The 16,637-nt window shown below is 37.7% G+C and overlaps 1 protein-coding gene across 2 annotated transcripts in view; it reads right to left on the bottom strand.

The window, feature by feature from the left end:
- Positions 1–12,409: 12,409 nt before the first annotated feature.
- Positions 12,410–16,637, bottom strand: part of PARP6 (poly(ADP-ribose) polymerase family member 6) — a 31,727-nt gene continuing 27,499 nt past the window's right edge. For both annotated transcript variants that reach the window (XM_072402108.1, XM_072402109.1), the window contains exons 22-23: positions 14,961–15,045; positions 12,410–12,890 (exon numbers count right to left, since the gene is read on the bottom strand). In XM_072402108.1, coding sequence (XP_072258209.1) covers positions 12,788–12,890; positions 14,961–15,045 — 188 coding nt within the window. In that variant the 3' untranslated portion in view covers positions 12,410–12,787. The remainder of the gene's footprint in view (positions 12,891–14,960; positions 15,046–16,637) is intronic.

Raw genomic sequence — 16,637 nt, 5'->3', positions numbered from 1 at the left:
GTAGTCAGTAAATTTAGTGGTCTGTGGGTCCATAAAGTTTGGTGACCACTGCATTAGAAGTAACGTGAATATATGTTTTCTTCTTTGCTGTGAAGTGCTTAATGATGGTGTCCAGAAATTTTACCTTTTGTTTGTTTGAACCAGGAAGTTTTTGTGACACATTGATGCAGGCTACATCCTACATCTAGGGTGGTGTCACCATTCCATTTTACTAACTGCACCTGTTGATCTGCCAAGTTCATCAGATGCTGGAGAACATCTGGAGAAACTAGTTCTTGATGCAAGATTCCAGCCTCCTCTGTCACAGCCTGGGAAACTGATTTTCAACTTCATGCAAGTAAAAATGATTATTAAGGAGCGATACAGACAGTCTATCAACGGTTGTGCCATCAATTTTACAAGCTGCTTAGGGAACTGAAAAAGGTGGAGATCCATGTGGGGATGATGAAAATCTTGTCAAGCTTTTTTCACTAATTACAAAGTTTGCCCACAAATGTTTTAATAATGTGTAAACAACTTAGCAGAAAGTTTGTGGCAGTAAAACCCCAGTGGCACTAGGGTCTTCAGCCTTAAAGTGGAACTAAATGCTAAAAATAAAAAACTGGGACCAAACAGGTTCTTTATTGTAGAAGAAAGGAGTAATGTCCCCTTTGTAATACCGGTATTATAAACATACCCACCTAAATGCAATTTTTATTTTCGCTCACCTGTCCTCTTTTGCACTAATGTCTCCATTTCTTGCTTTAATTAAATAAAAACACTGCAATAAAAACCCTGTCTGCTCGAAGTATCACTTGTATAGGCTTCCAAATAATTCTTTATAGTAAAAGCTTACATCTCCTGGTAGTTCTCCTAGGGAAAAGTAGTAATTCATATGTGAACTTTAATGTCTGTAAAAACCCAGGGGCGCTGGGATTTTGTTGAGTCTCATCATTTATGAGTACAATCATTTATGGACTTTAAATGTCTGTAAATTTCTTCTAATAAAGGGTTGTGTTTACTGACAATTCTCCTTCAGTTATAGAAAATGTATGAATGCACAGGAGAATCCGGTGCATTAGTCGAATATGGCTCAAAAGATAATTCAGGCATAAGATGGGGGTCCTGGTTGAAGACCGGAGACCTAGACTAATACCCTGGTCATTTGAGGTAGGACGTTTTTAAGGAAAGAAAATAATTAGTCATAGCATTGTAGAGTTTGTGAGGGGTAACTCAACTTGGCCATGGTGCCGCGTCTGATACTATCAGCATGATGACTTGTCCAGTTTGTTGTGCCATACACGTTGCCCTTTAGGTGTCAACAATTGAAACCAACTGCAAAATCCTCAGCCCCTGGTAGTAACCGAGAGGTATAACAATACGAAAAGCAAACATCCTACCTCTAGGAAGGATGTAGGCGAATGGTAAAAAAAAGCTGAATCCCTCATACTGTCTAGAGCAGTAGTAGCCAATGTAGAAAAGTCATATGGAAGCAGTTAAAATAATGCCTTATGGATATTGTACTGTGGAAGAAGGATTCTAGAATATCTGATTCTGCTGCAATGAATATCCCAATCAGGGGGTCTGGTATGACACTGCACAAAGAGACTACTGCCAGGGTAAATATTCAGGAAACTATATGCATCTGTTGATTGAAGAAAGTGTATTGTAAAAGAGCTGGATAGAGACATCCACCCCCTTTAGGCATTAGGCTAAATTGACTTCATTCGGTACATGGAGGGGTATAATCCCTAGATGGGGCTGTGATTTTTGCTTTGCCTATTGTAGAGGCCATAGCTTTAGCCATCAGTAGAAAAGTGCTCTTCAAATAACTCTGGGGAAAAAAGACATTTTATTTAAACAGTAAATTGTTTTCACATTTTTCTTCACTTGTCGTAAGCAAATATAAGTAGGGAAATTATTGAAACATACAAAATAAAAGCCTAGTTTAAGCCTTTTAAAAGAAAAGTAAAATTATGTAGGTAGGCAAATGAATCATAGGATTAACCACTGCATACTGACACTGGTAAATTTGGCCTGGGCATCTAGGTTTCAATGATTTCTGGTCTCAGACTCTGACTCGAAACAGTCTCTGACCGGTCTTTGACTCCTATTCCTTTTACCTCCTGTTGTACTTCCTTCCTTCCTTCCTTCCTTCCTAACTACGTATCTGATATAAATATATGATTAATTGGAAGCTGGAATGCTTTTTTTTCTTTTATTCCATCGGTGTATATGTTTGCATTGTGCACAGACACATAACAGCAGTAAAATAATAGCTAGATGAATGGCAAATTGTCTAATGTCTATGCATTTAACTGACTCAGGAGTCACATGCTAGACAGCTAACTGTGCAGTTTAGAAGCTTTATTGTGCCAAATGTCTCCATACCAGTGAAAAGGAGTGTCAACAAATGACTCTAGAGATGTTCAAAGAATGAACCTGTTCATAATTTCTGTGTTCTACATTCCAGATTGGACCCTATAGGAAAGTATGGTATTTGTATTGTATTAAAAACTGCAATTCAAAAATTTGATACCTTACCTTAGAAGTGTACTACACAATAATTATAGGTTGGGTTATGTAAATCAGCTTTAATTATTTATGGATAAAAATTAAAACCATCATCAAAACAGCATCTGGCTGTCATTCTAAGGCTACGTATACACGTGCAATAATTATTGTTGGAAACGAATGACCAACGACCGATTGTCCGATAATTGTTAACAAAAAAAGTTTACAACTGCGCCGATGATTGAGGAATGTCGCTGGAAATGAACAATCGTCCCGGCGGATCTGATTGGGCAACGATCGTTCACTATCTATTGTGTGTAGGGTCGTTCAGTGATTGTGGATTGTTCTGTGATCCACTTTCTCCTGTACATGTCACTTCCTGCATCGTTCAAAGGATTGTGTTTAGTGTGTGTATATTATTGATGGATTATATTTCGCATGGTTTCAGCATGTACAGAACTGTGCACAATACGATCGTTCAAAATAATCATGAATATACGTTGATCAGCCGTTAATCGTTCGTTTTTAATGACAATTATTGCACGTGTGTACCTAGCCTAAGTCATCTGGGACAGTATGCTGCCTGTAAACTGAGAAAAAATGTCATCCTGGTGTAATGCGCCTGGGCACACAAACCACTACCGACTCCAGATATCCTTGAATAAGGTTTATTCAGAATGGTACAGCACCTACTGAGGGGTCTCCCTCTGTGGCTGGGAACCCCAGGGACACCGCAGGCTCGCAGGGCGGGTAAGTTCCTTACACCTGGTCTGCATATTTGTTTTGCCACATAAGCAGCATGGCAGCCAGACAACTGGACTGCTAGTTCAAACATAACTCGACATCTCTCATTTTGTCCAAGTGACAATGGTTTCACCAGACATGAAAAGAAAAATGTTTTGGCTGGACATACACTTTAACTGTGACCACGACTTGAAACATTTGTATCTAATTTACCGTTAGATAAAACAAAAGTACTACAGGTTGAAGTTGTGTGACAGTCTTCCAGACCCCTTTAAGTCTTGAATTTGTATTTTAATGCCTATATCTCTACATTCCCCCTTCTTCTCATTATTTTCCTTTAAAAGGAACACCAGTGTCTAAGGTTGCATTATGCTTAAGTTTGTTAATTTGGTAAATCGTCATTTATCCTTTCTTCATCTTGATTGTATCATATATTATTTAGTTGTAATATTCTTTCTTTCTTATTTTAATATTTTGTTCCTGCTCGTTCTTTGATTTTGTATTTTCTCTTACACTTATTAAAGCTTTAACTGAGATTTGTAACAAATCCATATAGTACAGGTAGTTCCCGGGTTACATATGAGATAGGGACTGTAATTTGTATGTAAGTCGGAACAGTTACATTATTTTATTAAATACAATTAGGACAGATGTTTGTTCCAATATTTTATTAGGCAGCGTGGTGTCAGTTACTGTATAAAATCATCAGTTAATCACAAACAAAGCAAAAAAAAAAAATCTTTATGAAGCCTAGACCTAGGCTAGATTAACTTCTGGAGTAAGCTGTGCTTTGATATGCAACAATAAACAACTGCAGAGTTTGTCTTGACCATTAAATAGTTACAGTCCAATGTGGGGCCACGCATAGGCAGAGAGGCCGTAGTTCTATAGACATGAGTGATGCTGTTACTATAATTCCCGGCATTACTTGCATCCATAAAATAGTCCAATGCGGGGCCACGCATAAGCAGAGAGGCTGCTGTTCTATAGACACAAGTGATGCTGTTACTATAATTCCTGGCATTACTTGCATCCATAAAACAGTCCAATGCGGGGCCACGTAAAGGCAGAGAGGCTGCTGGTCTATAGACGCGAGTGATGCCGCTACTACAATTCCTGGCATTACTTGCATCTATAAAACAGTCCAATGCAGGGCCATGCATAGAGAGGCCGCTGGTCTAAAGACGCGATGAGTGATGCCACGGATTGTAGTAGCGGCGCTATTTCATTGCAGCAGCTGGCCAGCTGCAATTCATATTTAGGATTCCTTTGGGGGCCAAAAAAAGAGGACGTTGCAGGCCAGATTTGGCCCACGGGCCAGAGTTTTACACTTCTGTTTTGAAACATAGACTCCAATCTCATAATCCCAAACCCTTACCAAACAAACAATTAAACACAAATAATTTTTCAAATAAATTAAAGAAAAACTGGATAAAAGACAATACATTTTAAAAGTGTTCCTAAATAACTTGTAACAATGCATTCCTAGTTGGTGTTGCTGTGTATTTTGTGAAAATAAACCTTTACATTTTATCTTTCCTTCTTTGAAGAAAATACAGTATATTGTGTGTATTAATAAAACAGTAAATCTGACATTCACCTACTGCAAATACATGGACCTGGAAGGTTCTTCATCAGAGAATATTGCCTTAATGTCATGACTTTAAAACAGTATCTTTATGTATTATTTATGTTTTGTTTTTTGTTTTTTTGTTTTTTTTTTGGGGGGGGGGGTTATTTTGTGTTGTCCAGGAAAGGCATTTAATTTCAGTCAGATATCACTATACATATATACTCACTGTCACTGTATTAGGCACATATAGTTTGGATTGGATTGGACTCGATGTTGACTTACAAACTGCCTAATTTTTTGTGGTATAGATGCAGCAAGGTGCTGGAACAATTCTTGAAGGGTTCCTATAGATTTGTCGTCTGTAGTCCTATTCCACCACATCCCATAGGTGCTCTACTGGATTGAGATCTAGTGTCTGTGAGGAATTTGAGTACAGTGAACTCAAATAACCAGTCTAAAAGGCATTATCCTGCTGGAGGTATCTGTAAGAAGATTGGGCACACTGAAGTCGTAAAGGAATGGTAAGCAACAAAAGATGGGATGTGGCATTTAAACAATGCTCAACTGATACTAAGGGTGCCAAAATGTACTAAGAAAATATTCCTCACACTGCTATACAATCACCACCAGCGTGAACCATTGGGTGGATCCAAGCTTTGTTGACTTCAAATTCTGACCCAGATGCAGCAGAAATTTAAACTCATCAGATCAAGCAACTTTTTCCACTTTTCACTTGTCCTGTTTTGGTGAGCCTGTGGGAACTGTAGCCTCAGATGCACCACCCTGTCTGGTGTTCCGTGGTCTCTTTCAAGGTTTTGGTGTGTTGTTCCGAGATGCTTTTCTGCAAACTTCTGGTATTGTTGTTTTCTATCAGCTAGAAACAGTCTGGCCACTCTCCTTTAACCTCTTTTATCAACAAGGCATTTTTGTCCAGAGAACTGATGCTTGTTTTTTTATATATATATATATTTACACATTTTAAACCATTCTTTGTAAATCTTAAAGATGGATGTGAGTGAAAAACCCAGCAGATCAGCCTACCTTGTACCAACAATCAGGCTACATTCAAAATCATATTTCTAATGTGAGAGAAAAAGATTCATCCAACTTTTACTTTGGAAGATTCACCTAACAAAATCTGGGTTTGGAAAGTTTTGCATTTCTATCACATCCAGTACCAATCACTCTAGAGAACCCTGTGTTCCCCTACTTCTACAGGTTATTTTCAAAGATACTGATTGCTCTCCTAACAAGCATCATACATAATTTTTGTCTCACATCCTAGTCTTGCTTGAGCACCACCAGTTGGGTACTGATCTTTGTGGTGATTCAAATTGATTATTTAATCCTAAATCTAAAAAAATCCCCCACTGATATTTTTGTTTATTGTGTTTTTTAGTCAATATCTCTCACAATTGTTTTGTTGAAACATGGAAAAAGCTATACCCACTTGCTAAGGATTATACGTATTCCTACCCACACAAACGCCACACTGGAAGAGATCACTTCTTGTACATTACCTCTTCCTCCCAAATGTAGCATCTGCTCCTACGCTTATACCGGTAGTCCCTTGGTCTGACCACGACCCTGTGGTGATGTTTTGTGTGTCCCTAATAGTCTTGGTCCACCTTGATCACACTCTAAATGCGTGGAACTCTGTAAAATTCAGGTGGTCGCACATTTAGGCTTGTTTAATAAAACCAACCTTTCTTCCTTCCTGGGTTTCAAACCCCTGATGCTCTAAGTGGTGGGCACAGAGGGGGTTTACAGACATTTATTCTTTTGTGAATTTTTGAATGGTGTTCAATTTTACAATGTTTTAGAGAGGAACCCAGTGCTGAGATGTTCTGTTTCATCCAGCTCTGTTCTTTTATTTCTTCTCTTATAAAACAACATGCCTTTCTACTGTTTCTTACAGGTTGTGAGTATACTGTAAATACCAGAAAGGCCATGCGCACCTGGCCTCATATTTATGATTCAATCTTTACATAACTTCTTTAAGACTCCCACTAAAACTCATTATTAGCTGAGATGAGGAGTTATGTGTCTCCATTCATGATTTAAGTTGAGATACAAACTGGACCCCTACTACTACTACATTACTGCATTCAAAAATAAAGTTTTTATTAAGTTCTATTTGTTCATATCTCACCCCTATTAGGTTAGCTAAAATTGTTCCATACTACCCCCCACACTGCTTTAGACACTGTCAATAGGAAAGTACGATGTTGTATGTCTTCTGGTCCTGTCCTAGAGAATTGAAGTTGTGGATCATATCCTATAATTTCATCCATATTGTTCCTAATATTAGGATTCTGAGAGATACTATTAAGGCCCTATTGAATACACTGGTATCAAATATACACAAAGCTATACAAAATTATTGATTTTATGTTTAGTGATGCTAAATAGACCATTGCAAATTTATGAAAGTCTCCCTCACTCAGTTTCAGAAGATTTGTCAATAGATCAAATGGTATTATGATCAACTAAAAGCTAACCTCTATTACCTTTGACAGACATGCTAAATTTATTAAAATCTTGCATCAGTGGGATGACTGTACTTCACTCAGGCCTGATTCCTTAGTGATTGAGGATAATCGGTGTATACACCTTTGCTTGAGGAGCTTTATTCTCATTAAGATTCCTTCCCCTCTTTCTTTGACTTCTTCCTCTACTTTCTTTCTGTTTCCATTATGATCTCTTGTTTACATATTTGCCAGAGCAATGTATTGGACCTGGATATTCCCAACAAAGATGGACTTGCAGAAGTTTTTACTTATATAATTAGATTGTATACCTTTGGGACACGTTTTACAGAGCACTGTGTTTTTATCTATAAATTACAACAAAATACATAATTACCCAAATAATTTTCATGAAACCAACAACAACAATTGATAACATCTAACTTGGGTAGCAGTTGCACACAGCATGGTGAATTGCAGCTCTTTTTACTGATAACAGGCATCTTTCACGTCTGCTAAATGTTAGGTAGTACAGGAAAGCTGATATAGCACACTACCTTGGGAGAAGAAAACTCATATTAAATTTGCCCCTCTCTGCAAACAGACTGCAAATGCTGCCCTCCTCTCCCTCTTTCATCTGAGCTGACCCCCTTTATATTCTGACTGATCCCTATTTCCATCCTAGCTGACTATTTCTCAATTCTACCCTTCTAATAAATGTGTTGGTTTCTTCATCTTGAATTACCCCATTTGTCTTTAATGACCCCCACTGTCCTGGCTGGGCCCTTTTGACATAAACAACATCCTCCTTATCCAAGAACACCTCTCTCAATCCTGGGTATACCCTGTACTCTGACTGGACCCCTGTACATGCTGGTTAACCCTCCCATTTTTTCCTTCCTTATCCTAGCTGACATTTTTCTATTCCGGTTGTCGCTGTCTGTCCTGACTACCACCCACCCTTTGCCCCAGCTTTTATAACAAACAACCTAATATAAAGAAAGTAGGAGTCAGGATTTTATATATAGGACAGTATACAATGGTCAGGAGTATGGAACAATTGACAAAACATACAAACAGCAGCAGTCATGATTACTGTATCAGTTTACTTTAGATACTCTTGACCAAACTCTTTCTGCTTTGCTGTGTGGTACCCTTTTTTTTCGTTTCAACTTACATAAACTACTTACAGTCACTGCATGCTGTATTAGAAACTTCACATTAGATACCCCTGACTGTTGCATTTTGCATTATGGACTATATATTACATGTTCCTGACTACTGTGCTCTGTAAGCTGGTACATGATATACTTTAGACAACTGTATTCTGAACAATATAATTTCCTGACCCTTGCACTGTATGTGCTGTACTGTAAGTACAAACTCCCGGCCAAAGTGCTCATTTGTTTTGATTTTTCAAAGAAATACAGAACATTCACATTTTTTTTTTATTGAATCTCGTGTAACAAGATCCACTAAACAAAAACCCTGTGATTGAAAAAAAAATGCACTGGGGTACTATTGTGATCCCTCCTCTAAAGAGGAAGGGCCACCCAGTTTCCCTAGACCCCCCGGGGCAAGGCTCCTGACGGTGGCTGAATACTAAGGTCATCCAGCCCAAGCTGGAATGGACCTACTAGCCTGTCTGACCGAAGTAAGACAGGGTCCTTTCTCTATGGGACTGCATAGGCAATCCCAACAGATACTAGGCTGGGAGCTCTCCTGAAGAGGAAGTAAAGGAATAGAACCCTCCATCAAAGTGGCATGCAAATACCACATCAGTGACTGTGACAAACAAAAAAATACGTAAATAATAAGTGCTCAGTGCATAACACACTGGGCAAAGAGTAAAAAATTGCCCATCTGTACCAGCCGCAGCTAGTGCAGAATGAAGGCGATGTGCTAAATCAGCATGTGAGGTTCTAGTGTCACGATCAACTGTGGGTTCTCCACTCCCAGGTGATTTTAGGGTACCCTTGGTTCGCCACTCCAGGGGGATAACACTAAGCAAGATTCGGGCCGCTCTCAAGAGCTGACGGCCAGACCAAGGGTTCCCCACTCCGACCAGCAGGACAGACTGCCATCTGGGAGCTCCTTATCAGGGCAGGCCCCATGCCTCTCTCTGGCAGACCATGCTAGCAGGCGTACTAGTCCACTGTATTCTTGCCAGGAATAAAGCGCCGTTTCTCTCCTGCACACTGGAAGGATTAGGTACTACACTTGATCTTAGCCAAAAGGCCGAGAAGCGATTCACATAGCAAAGTGAAGTATCATCTTGCAAAGGATATATGACTTAGCTTTGTAAATGAGAACAAACAAAACAATTTTTTTTTTATTACTTTGAATGTTTTTCAGTATTCTTTGCAAAGTGAACAATCACCACATTCTCCAAAGTAAGTGAATTATCTCTTACAAGGAGATAATTCATATTGGTAAATGAACAGCCAAAAAGCCATTAAATCACCCTCATTGTCTTAACAGTTTCTTTTTACTACATAGTCCCTTATGCTTGTATTTGGTGTGCAGAAAAGTACATGTAATGGAAGAGTTTCATTTTTAAAAATGCGTTCACTGAGGACATGAAAAACCCACTCTGGGCTTCTAAACTTCAAAAAAACTAGGTGCAATAAAATACAATAGAGCCACTAGATGGCGTTAATAAACAAAAGAATGGTCCAGTAAACTTGTCAAGTTCTTTAAGTACATGTGTACACTCCGGCAGTATTTCAAAAGCTTTTTAAGAGGTAAACACACAATCTAATGTTATTGACCACAAAAAGGACACACCTGATTTAGCCTATTACTAGTAATAACAGAATTTTTTTTAATTCAAAGTAAAACTTTTTAATCACTATTGATCAGTTCAAGGTGTCCAACAAAACTTTACAGGGGTTAGGCCATACCTTATGAACACTGGCAGAGGTCAGCTTTCATTATTATTATACGAATAATATAATATTGTTCCAACAACAGTTGAAACTTGGTAAACTGATTCTGGAACTGCTTAACAGTTTTAACTTTCATTTGCTGGTCTCATATTTGTGTGAGTTCACTGTATTTGTAAACAGCATTGTCAACCACTTTTAACACTTATTAAACAACAAGGCCTTGTCTCTCATCAAAGTCTAGGAGTTTATAGAAAAATATTCAGAGTTAGGAGAGAGAGAAGAAGGGTATAAGAAGGGTATAAGATGCTCAAGAGCAAAAACAAATCTCACATCTGGAGGGTATAGGCTCCTTTTCTGTATCTCAGAAGCCCCTCTGTGCCTTCACTTTCCTTATAATAAATAGCTGTAGTTGACCAGACTTATCGTTTCCAGACCTTTCTCTCACTGGAGCTCTGCCACCCCAAAGTCTCAATATCTGCAATTTCAGTAAGAAGTAAGGCCCAAATCCCTGGAATTCTATTTTCCAGTTTTGAATTGTGCAAATACAAAAACTCTGCCTCTTCATAGGCCCTGACTAAGTCTCATGTAGAACTATGCAACCCAAGACCTTAGTGGGATCATCCCAATCGCATGGCCCCCCTCTGTTGGGGGCACTTTCCCTGATGGGGTTTGGCTCTTTCTTTCCTTTTCTACTTAAAGTTTCTCCAACAACTAGAACAAAGGTAAAGTACCAAGTTTGGAGATCCAAGCAGAAAATAATCACAACTCAGCCTGACTATCAGACACTAAATTTAATACTGAGACTCTGACGCTTTATAATTACGGGATAATAATAATGTGTATCAAATAGTTCACCCTTCCAATACACATACAGTATTTAGCTTGCCTTTTGAAGACAAGAACTTTAGCACTAGAGATAGGATTTATATTTCTGCCACTTGTCCAACTGCCTTGAGCTGACCCCAACTCAAATTGACTGGCTAGACTAGTTTCAAACAACAATTTCAAACATCATAGCTCAGACATGCTGAGGTTGGGGTCAGAGATATTGGACAGTTTGCTTACTCTGTGTCACCACATCTAGAACCAACAAATAGACGAGAAAACTTATTGCACTTCGAGTATAGACTCGAAGAAGGTAACATTTTTGGTGCAAATTAGAAACATGATGTGTGAATGAATGTGTGCCAGTTCTTCACAGTCTGTGTTGGCAGAAATCTGTTCCCCTGAGGCTACCAGTACTGGGTTTATAAAAACAGTGTTCTTATTTTGGTTGCGAAATTGACTTAGCTGTCAAGTGCTGGAGAGTAACTTTGGTTGCAAGCCTGAAGATGCTCCAGAATTCATTCATCTAATTTTTATGAACTTGTTTAAATTACATTATGCAAATATACTGACTAATAATGTCTTATTGGAATTCATTCAATACAATATGTTGGTTTGGTTTTAATGCACTTTTTGTATCACTTTTTTTAATTAGTATCATATGGCTAAATACATTGGTCTAATCTTTATATATAGGACAGTATACAATGGTCAGAAATATCATGATTACTGTATCAGTTTACTTTAGATACTCTTGACCAAACTCTTTCTGCTTTGCTGTGTGGTACCCTTTTTTTTCATTTCAGTCTAAACTTGTTTCCCTACACAAGAACAAATGTAGTTAAGGTGCTTCAACTTATTGTTTATCATTTATCTGTTTACTAGTGGGACTTGTTTAATTTAAAATGTTTATATATATATTTGTTTTATAATTTAAAGGAGTCTAGTTTTTCAATGCATTAAGATAACATCTAATGGTTGATTTAATGCTAAGATGTTGCTAACATGAGATTTCTTTCTTAAGTTTCAGTTTAGACTGTGAAGAGGTCAAGCACACCTTATAACTATTTTGAAATGTAGTGTCATTTTTTAGTCTTTAGAATACAAATGGTGAAGAAACACAGAGCTTGGTAAAAAGATCAGATCAGTATTTGAACATCACAGGATAACTTATCATCAATATTGATCACATACATACCTTCATGGCAGCCTAACATCTATTTAAAAAATGTTTTCTCTAAAATCACAGCAAGAAGGCATCTGGTATGGGTCTACCCAGATTACACAAACATGACAAGAGATGCTAAAAATGGTGGTCTGTCCAACCAGACGTTTGCATCATAAGGTGAGCTAATGAGCTAACATTGGGTGATACAGACATTTTTTGTTTCATTTACCTTTCAAATAATAGAACAAAATGCAAATAAAATGTATTTTTTTTTTTATTTTTAACCTTTTCGATTTTTCTTTTTGTTAAACAAAGAGTTGTAAATGAGAAATGTTCAGAGTAGGGATAAAGTGTGGGAAGGGGGATAGCACTGTCACAGGGCAGAGTCTGTATTTTTCAGGTAATTGTTCCAGTTCAGCGACATCTCCACACAGAACAATATCTTATTGTATTCTGGAGAGCCTGATCAGTGCAAGACCCTCATCTCCACATCAAAGAGGGTCACAGAGGATGCCCAATCTCCTTCATGTGAAGCAAGTTACAGACCAACGTTTTCCCCATGATCTTGGTCCTAGAGAGGAGAAACTGTTCCCCTCTGCAGCAGCAATAATCCTGAGGTTATTATCCCTCATCCACTGTACACTTGAGTGCCAATCACTCTCATTATCTCCTTTTGGATCTTGGGGTCCTGAGTGTTAATGTTGGCATCCCCCACTTGGCCATCTTCATACCTTTAATGAGAAAGGCATTTTTAGAATTAGAACAGTAACCTGATTACGGAACAGATAGATGGTTATGATATATTATACAGGACAGTTTGCATGTTCAGGCTTTTCTAGTAGAACTCTGCATTGGGGTAATAGTAATTTCTAAAGAAAAGAATTCTAAACAAAAACCCTAGGTACCCACAAAATGCGGTGAAGTCATATTTAAAGGCAATAGTAAAACATGAGACAAGGACAATGACAAGTATATGTTCTAGATGTAAGTCACTATTCACATCCCTCAAGCTTTAGACACCCTAATATGCCAGCTATAATTTTACAGGTCTGTTTGTTTGTTTTAAATTCCCCACAGACTAAATTTATCATGGTTGGGTGATAATCTCTATGTACATACAGTATGTAAGATGTCAGCAATCTACCTCAATATTCCCTTACAAAAGAGGCAAATGTATGCTGTTCTCAAAGACACGGCTCTATAAAAAAATCAGTAACAATCTCTCCTGTTAAAGCAGCAACAGCCAACAAAACTGTTGAGTTTCTAGCAGGGGTATCTCATCCTTAAGGCAGCTAAGTCGGTCATCTTAGGCCCCTAAATTGCCATCATCATGCACCTTTTTGGCATCATATATGGAAACTCCAAAAATGGAGCCTGAAGGCATCTGACGTAATGGCACAAAGTCCACCTAAAACCAACACAGAGCATGCTTGCCTGCCCAGTGTCAAGAGCATTAGGCAGTCATAGTCAGACACATTGGTGGCAGCAGCATTTTTTCTCATCAGAATGACAGGTACATTTTGTCATGTGGACCTAGCTGGGATTATAGTTAGATTATGGCATGTAGGGGGCTTTGCTAAATCTGCTTTGTGGACCTGGGGGTTGTTTGGAATATGGCATGGGGAGATATATGACTGGGATGTGGACATGGGAAAATATGAATTATGTTGTCATGGGGGGGTGGGGGGATTATATGGCTGGAATGTGGACCTGGTGGTTATGGATTATGGCATGGGTGTTTTATGGCTGGAATCTGTACCTGGGGGTTATGGATTATGACATGAGTTGCTATAGCTGGAATTATAGCTGGGTTATGACAACAATAACATTACTGTTTAATACCACCCATTTTTCAGTAACCACAGCTATATGTTGCTGCAGCAATGCAAAGTTAGGCCCCATTTTTACACGTCGCTGTATGCCCCGCATTTTGTTGAGTCACCACTAAAATTTAGGCACCAGTATTGCCCCTTTCCTAGTAAATCACTGATTTAACTTGGCATCACCGCCTTCCGTATAACATTCATCTATCCTAATCTGTACATATTGTTCTACAGATATAGGATTACCTTTAAACTCTGCAGATATAAGAAGCTCTATGCAATCTTAAAACTTTGTTTTATGTGTTGCTGATGCCCAGTAAACCCAGTAGTTTCAGTAAACCACTTCTGCTGTGTAGAAAATATTCCCGTTATGCTATAAAAATAAAGGCATTCCTATTTCCTGCTATTCTAACTTTTCTGTAATCTGTTGGTAGATGTAGTAACACTTATTGGTGCCCTTTAATAGTACAAAGCCTCTTGTTAGATGATTCTGTTTTGTACCCTTTGATGCTGTAGGATTTAAAGTTGAAGGAGGCTTAAAGTGACTGCAAAGCTTGTACCTGGAGAACATGCTGATGGCTACAAGGATTTAGATAGCAGTCAGGTGCACAATATAAATTTTAGGATGAAAGTAACGGTCAGTCAGAATCCTGGATATGTACCCAGAGTAGGTTTACGCTGATAATTGTTTTGTTTAACTATAGTGCAGTAATAAAAGTACCCATGTTCACAAGGCATTTTTGGCTCAGTAATGAAATAGGACAAGAATGGTAATACTACTGACAAATGTGTCAACCACCCAATTAAATTCAATGTCAGTAAGGTCAATTTATTTATGTAGACAAATTGGACATATAACATTGTGCCTAAATAGTTTCTATCACATATTCTCACCTAAAATGCTAAATTCTTGGAAAGGCCACATACATCACAGAACAAATATATAGTATTGTACAAAGCATAGAAATAGCTACTTACACAAAGAAAAAACGTGTGCAGACATGGTCAGACACTGGGCACACCCAAATATTCCCATGCTTCTGCAGATCCTTTGATGTTATTACTATGAAGAAGAACATTTATTTTATGATCATAATGCAATAACAAACTTGGTAACATCTTAAGGAATATGTAACTAGAAAGGCTTTGCTGAACATCAAGGGACGTTTAGAAATTTGGCAAACATGCAGACACTGAGAACTCAAAGGTACAAGCTCATAACTGTCATGAGCATGATCCCCTTGATTAAAAATAAAACCATATTTATAAATAAAAAGGATATAGAATGTTCAACTACTGCATACTGTCATTGATTGTTTCAGCATTAACCTTTTATGTGGCCCAATCACCAAAATGTTTGTTTTTCATAAAAAAGTAGAAAACTGTAAGAATATAATGGTAAGTACAATACATATATTGTAAAGACAGTGTCGTTAAACTACTGAAAAAGTTAAAAGTTGTTTCCTTAGCAAAATTAATTAGCACACTGCAAGGGATAATTCACTTAGTTTAGTAAAAGAGGTGAAGTTCTGCTGACTTCAGCCAATCATATGTGAGAAAAGGTTATGTTTTTACACATTTCCTAGCAGAATGGGTATTCTTTGGATATTGGGTATCCTTTGTTAAGTGAAATTTAAGTGCCTTATCCCTTGCAGAGCAATAATTCAACTCGTTAAATCAACATCCTAAACCTTTCTAGTAATTGCACCTCTTTTGTTCTTTTATACTACTTCATTAATTGCAATAAGCCCATTTAACTTGTTAGACACAACTCCCTATGTGTAATTAAAGTAACTCCACCATGAGAAAAGTATGCAATTGTTAGGTGCATGCTGTGTCTGGCTTTAATATGTTTGAGTCACAGATGCAGAACAAGTAAGCTGTAAATGAGTGTTGGAATAATGTCAGAGTTCCCTATGTCTATACATTTTAGGTACCTAAAATACATTTAAGATAGGGTGTTTGTATGGCAGCCAGAGAACTAGCATACTCAAAGGAAAGGTCTTCAGTGACAGGCCCCAAAATATTCTCAAGATAAAGTCACATTACATTGCATTAGAGAACTAGGAATGGGCACATGTGTGGGTTTCTAGTTTTAATGTCTCATAGGTAAATGACAATTTAGTTTTAAAGGTATAATAACGTTAACAGCTGATTGAAGCTAATTTTGTTCCAGACATCTAAGGTTCTGATCACAGGGGAATAAAGAAAAAGAGCTGTAGATTAGGTACTAGAGGGAGTGGGAGGGGCTCAGCACAATTCTTCTATTGCTTTGGTAACAAGAGTTTAAAATATTAGTCACCCAATAACTTATAGACTATTTGATAATGGGCATTAAAGCAAAGCCATTGTGTAACACTGCAAAGCAGGAACAGCCTACATATATATCTGCATATCTGAAATTAGAATCTTTCAAAAAGTTCTTCCTATACCAAACTCAAAATGTATTTCCCCAGAAGTCCTTTCCAATGCTGGAATAAATCTGATTTTGCTTAAAGGCAACATAAACAGTTCAACATTGAAAAAAAAGATTCAGTCTTCATTATAGTTTTATATTTAGTGACCTTTTCTTCTTGCCTTGAATTTTTAGATACTATTTCTAGTGTATGTTTCAGGATATGTACTAGTTGTCTTGATAAGTTAAATAATTTTACC

Source organism: Pyxicephalus adspersus, chromosome 2 (genome assembly GCF_032062135.1).
Source record: "Pyxicephalus adspersus chromosome 2, UCB_Pads_2.0, whole genome shotgun sequence".
Taxonomy (NCBI): Eukaryota; Metazoa; Chordata; class Amphibia; order Anura; family Pyxicephalidae; genus Pyxicephalus; species Pyxicephalus adspersus.
The sequence above is the reverse complement of the archived record's forward strand: the minus strand, read 5'-3'. Positions and strand labels throughout refer to the sequence as shown.